The 5,215-nt window shown below is 38.8% G+C and overlaps 1 protein-coding gene across 1 annotated transcript; it reads left to right on the top strand.

Annotated features, from left to right (window-relative positions):
- The first annotated feature begins 3,341 nt into the window (after positions 1-3,341).
- LOC134262558 (uncharacterized) lies at positions 3,342-4,009 on the top strand. The gene is made up of 2 exons (XM_062744952.1): positions 3,342-3,402; positions 3,558-4,009. The coding sequence occupies exons 1-2, from the start codon at positions 3,342-3,344 to the stop codon at positions 4,007-4,009; spliced, it is 513 nt and encodes a 170-aa protein (XP_062600936.1).
- Positions 4,010-5,215: the final 1,206 nt, after the last annotated feature.

Consider the following 5,215-nt stretch of genomic DNA (forward strand, 5'->3'; position numbering starts at 1 on the left):
TTCTTTTCTCTTATTCCATTGTGTCTTTTGTTTTCTCTTTTTCTCTTTTTAGATATTTTATTCGATCATTTAAGGTTAATTCTTATCCAAGTATAACTCTTTGTCAATCTGATATTGTTCCTATTTTTATACTCCCTTATTAATTAAGCGTTAAAATTAAAATTCTGTCGGCCTATAGAAAAGTAGGAAAACAAATTCAAACTTTAAAATACCATCAAAATGTGCGATGTCAGAAAACTTAACAACAATAACAAGGGAGAAAACATAATTACTATCATTTTCTTTTCACTTTACTCGTTTTTACTAAGTAAGAGCGTCCAGATATTTTCTGATTCATACAAATATAATGACCACCACAAAATTGCATTGCATCATTACCAAAGAAAAACCGACCACGAAATCGAATCCTTACAAACAAATATTTTTCCTCAAACCTCGAAAATTTGATCCCAAAAGAAAAGTGATTTCAACAGTAACCCATACATGTTTGAACCTTGATGGGGAATATTGGGAGGTCCTGAGTCTGATCCCTGTCCATATGTGCTGTGACAAGGCTAAAACGCTGAACACAAGGAACATTTTGCGACTGTTTCTTATTAAAGTCCAGCACTTTGAATGGCAGTTGCAGATCTTTGGGATGACATTTTTAATATTCCTCACTGCTGCGAGCGTAAGGAACATTTAAACAAGATCTTAACAGCAGATGACGTTTCTGAATAAGTGAAATTCTCAGTGAAACGTTAAACAACATAACAAAGCATGTATAACTTACGACATAGTGGTTTTCCACATTTTTCCCCATTTTTTCTCCTCGTCCGTAGTGTAACACCAAGGGCCCTGTGGTTCTCTGTCAGGGTTTCTGCAGTAATTCCTACTGTTCTTTAGGGTATTGTTATACTTATGCTTATGGGGAAACTGCGAGACCCAGGCTTGACATTCTTTCCCAGACAACGTTTGATCCACGTTTCCAAAATACTCCATACCCAGTGTTGTCATTTTGCACTCCCGCTGTCCTAGTATAGAGCATAGAAAGAAGTATCACACCATTTACAGCCAAAACTGCTTTGATTGAATATCTGCATTTAAATACGGTTTTGTACTATTTTAAATAAGCAATATACATGATAAAAGGGAAAGAAAACTGATTTGATTAATTATCATGAATAAAATGGCCATCTAATGCATCAATAGAAACTTATTTAAATATTATCCCTTCTTGGAAAGTCCTGTAAAGCCTTGTTTATCATTTAACAGAACATTATTATAATAAATTAATACAGTTATTTTTTATCTCAAAAGTTATAATAAAACATTTTCTTTACCCATAACTTGAAATGCCTCTCTTACGAAAGAAATATTTTATGTCTAAAGAATACATTTTTCATAACAATTACGCCAACAGCAACTCAATGGATAAAAAAGAAAAATGTGATTTCAAAAAGTGTTGTAATATATCATTACTTGGTTATTTCAAGCACTTTAAGCTTTAAACATTCAATTTTATTTCTAAAATTCTTAAAAATTATTTTCTCTTTTCGCCGTTTATTGTTAACCAAGCTTTCGGGTTTTTTTATTTCCTCTTTGTTTTTCTCTCTTCTCTCTCTCTCTCTCTCTCTCTCTCTCTTTAGTTATATATTGTTCCTTAAGAAAAATCAAATTTAGAACACAGTTATCACTCATTTTCCACTTGATATTGTTCTTTTTTCCATTATACCTGTCACAGAGCAATCGCCCGATTTTAGTTAATTAATTGTGAATGAGTGAGTGATAGGTTGCAGGTGCGCGGCGCAGGCGTTGTAGCCCTGTTTCCCAAGAGTGTAATTTTGTTAGTTGAGAGAAAGCGAGTGGACAAGCATGAATTTATAATTTGTTTATTTGTCATTTCTGTTATCGTTGTTTATTGTGCGTGATAGAGTTCTGAGAGATGAAAGTGAGCACTAGATTGATTTGTGTGAAGTGGCCCTGGGAACCTGAGTGAGAGAGAGAAGAACAAGTCGGGAAAATAAGAGTGTGGACGTGTATTTGTATTGTGAACATTGTGATTTCTTAAAAATATATCTTGTGTTGTAATTATGTAAATAAACGATGTAAATAAAAACAATCGTCATTAATTACCAGTGCCAGTGACAGGGAGGACTCCCGTCACATATTATGGTGGCCAGCGGTCGGATTAGATTATCTTAACTATGTCAACATATACTTTGGAAAATTAACTCTTGGACAAATACTGTGAAGATGCCACGAAAGAAGAGACAGGAGCCAATTGAGGATGTTATTCCCGAAGCCATGCCTGAAGTTAGACAGTCGTCCAACCTGATAAGCCTACCCCATTTATGGGAAACTCACGAGGACTTTGATTGTGGATTAAGAACTTCGATCGGATATCCAGAGCTAATTTCTAACCGAACCAAGAAAATGCATAACGATACCTGCATTCCTCCGAGATCAAGCTGCAGATTATTATGAATCTTTAGACGACGATGTGAAAGATGACTATCGTTCTGTTTGTGACTCTCTGCGGGAAAGATTTATTCCTAAAGAACTACAATCACTGTATTATTCCAACTTGTTCGGATACAAACAGGCAGAGATGCAAACCGTGAAGATTAGCGGCGAACATAACGAAGCTTGCTACACGTGCCTATATGGACATGCCAGGGAGGCAAAAAGAAACCCTCAATAAAGAGCATTTCGTGCAAGGATTGAGGCCCGAAATCAAGAGGTTTGTATTACTTTCTAACCCTTAGACGTTTGAGGAAGCTTTTAGGCATGCGAAGAGGGAAGAGTGCAACAACTTCCTGGCAGATGCCCCGATGGCCAGTGGAAATGTGGCATCATGTCGAACGCTCCTACAGAACGGAAGAGCTGGAGAAGTCACTCGCAGACCTGACCGCCAAGGTGTCAGTAATGGCGACTGAAATCGGTAGATTCGCATCTAAACAGCAATTTGTCCTCCGTCTCGAGGACAAAGCCGTGGAGGAAGCCGAGGGGGAGAGCCGAGGATTCGGATTCGCCCAGACCGGACCGAAATCTTAGGACAACGGACGGGAGACCGATCTGCAACAAATGTCGTAGAGTAGGACACATAGCGGTCCGTTGCAATGAGCAAAGGAGCGCCAATTCGGAAAACTAAAGTCCGCCCTTTTGTGTGGAGGTTAAGGGCTAGAGGATCTAAAATACCCTCCTAGAGACAGCCGGTTGCGTAAAAGAGAAGAGGATATTGGAAGTAGAAAAAGTGTTGAAAATGTGAAAAATGTATGTGAAAATATTGTTTTTGTCAGTTAAATCCTAAATTTTGTACCGCCAAAATTATAGGATATGTGAATGAAAAATGTGCTGCGATGTTGGTCGACACCGGATCTAGTGTCACGATTATAAATGAAGCATTCGCAAGCCAGAGTGGTATGGTGCCGGCTGGAGGAGTTAGGTTACATCGGCAACGGGAAACCGTGTCGATATTGTTGGAAAGTGTGACTTTAGGCTAAGAATTGGTGAACAAACCGATGTTGTATATAATGCATTTGTTGCTCGTGATTTCCCGTATGATTGTATTTTAGGTTTGGACATTTTGAAGGACTGTGCATGCTATATTGATGTTGCAAATGATTCTGTATATATAAATGATGAATGTATCTCATTTATTTCTGATGCAAGTTCGACTAGCGAAAGTGTGCAAGATGCATGTAATTACAAGAACTTGAATGGGATTGAGATAAGTGAGAGTGTTGAGTCTGGTGAGAAAGAGATAGATGATTTCTATGTATCAGGTGATTTAGGTGAAACGGAACGCAAGTCTATTACTCAGGTATTAGATAAGTATAGAAAAGTGTTTGCTTTCAGTGATAATGAATTAGGGAAGACAGATTTAGTTGAACATTCTATAGATACAGGGGACAGTAAACCTATTCACTTGAGGCCTTATAGGATTCCTCACAGTCAGCGGATGTTACTGGAATCCCAGATAGAAACAATGTGCGCTAATGGAATTGTGCGACCGTCTAAGATTTGAAACTGCCAATTGTTTTGGTGCCGAAGAAAAGATGGCAAAGTTCGCATTGGCATCGATTTTCGTAAAATAAATGAAGTCACCAAAAAGGACGTTTACCCTCTCCCTAGGATCGACGAAATGCTGGATGCACTTAATAAGTCCAAGTACTTCAGTGTCTTAGATTTGTGTTAAGGATACCACCAAGTTCCCATTTAAGGAATGTGACAGAGAAAAGACTGCGTTTTCCTTCTTTGGAGGGCATTATGAATATAATTATATGCCATTCGGATTGTGTAACAGTGCGCCAACATTCCAGAGACTTATGGACTCTGTGCTTTCCGGATTACTGTGGAACACGTGTCTTGTGTATATAGATAACGTAATTGTCTTCTCGGAAACTATTTCCGACCATGTCAAAAGACTTGAGGAAGTGCTAAAATTCGAAAATTCGGGATAAAAGCTAAAAGCGAAGAAGTGTACTTCGGAAAAACGGAGGTCACGTTCCTTGGACACAACGTCTCAGCTGACGGAATATCACCTGACACTGAGAAAGTAAAGTCAATTCACAACTTTCCGAAGCCAACAAATGTGAGCGAACTTAGAAGCTTTCTGGGACTCATCTCTTACTACCGTAAGTTTTAAAGGATTTTGCAAGTAAGGCTGCTCCCTTACACAAGCTCTTAAAGGGAAAAGGGGTCGAATTCATTTGGGACAATAACTGCGAAAGTGCTTTTGAATTCTTCAAATCAGCTTTGACCAGCTTTCCTATTCTTAGATATCCAGATTTCTCACTTCCGTTTATCCTGTACACGGATGCATGTGACACTGGTATAGGTGCCGATTAGCCCAAGAAGGCCCAGATAGTGAGCGGACAATAGCGTACGCGAGTAGGAGTCTAAAACCAAAAGAACAGAACTATGCAGTTATCGAAAAAGAGGCATTAGCCATTGTGTGGGGTGTAATACTTTAGACACTATCTATTCGGCCGGAAATTTACTGTGATAACTGACCACAACCCATTACGGTGGCTTATGGACATTAAGAATCCAGCAGGACGCCTTGCGCGATGGTCATTAACTCTTCAAGAGTATGACATAACCATAAAACATCGACCTGGAAAGGTTCATCAAAACGCAGACGCCTTATCTCGAATTCCTGCCGAATCCCCTATAGCAGCCACCTGTGCTAAGGCAGACGCAGATGTGATACCAAAAAGGTCATATCAGG

Source organism: Saccostrea cucullata, unplaced genomic scaffold (assembly GCF_032062105.1).
Source record: "Saccostrea cucullata isolate Sc308-1 unplaced genomic scaffold, CSIRO_AGI_Scuc_v1 ctg11405, whole genome shotgun sequence".
In the NCBI taxonomy this organism is placed as follows: Eukaryota; Metazoa; Mollusca; class Bivalvia; order Ostreida; family Ostreidae; genus Saccostrea; species Saccostrea cuccullata.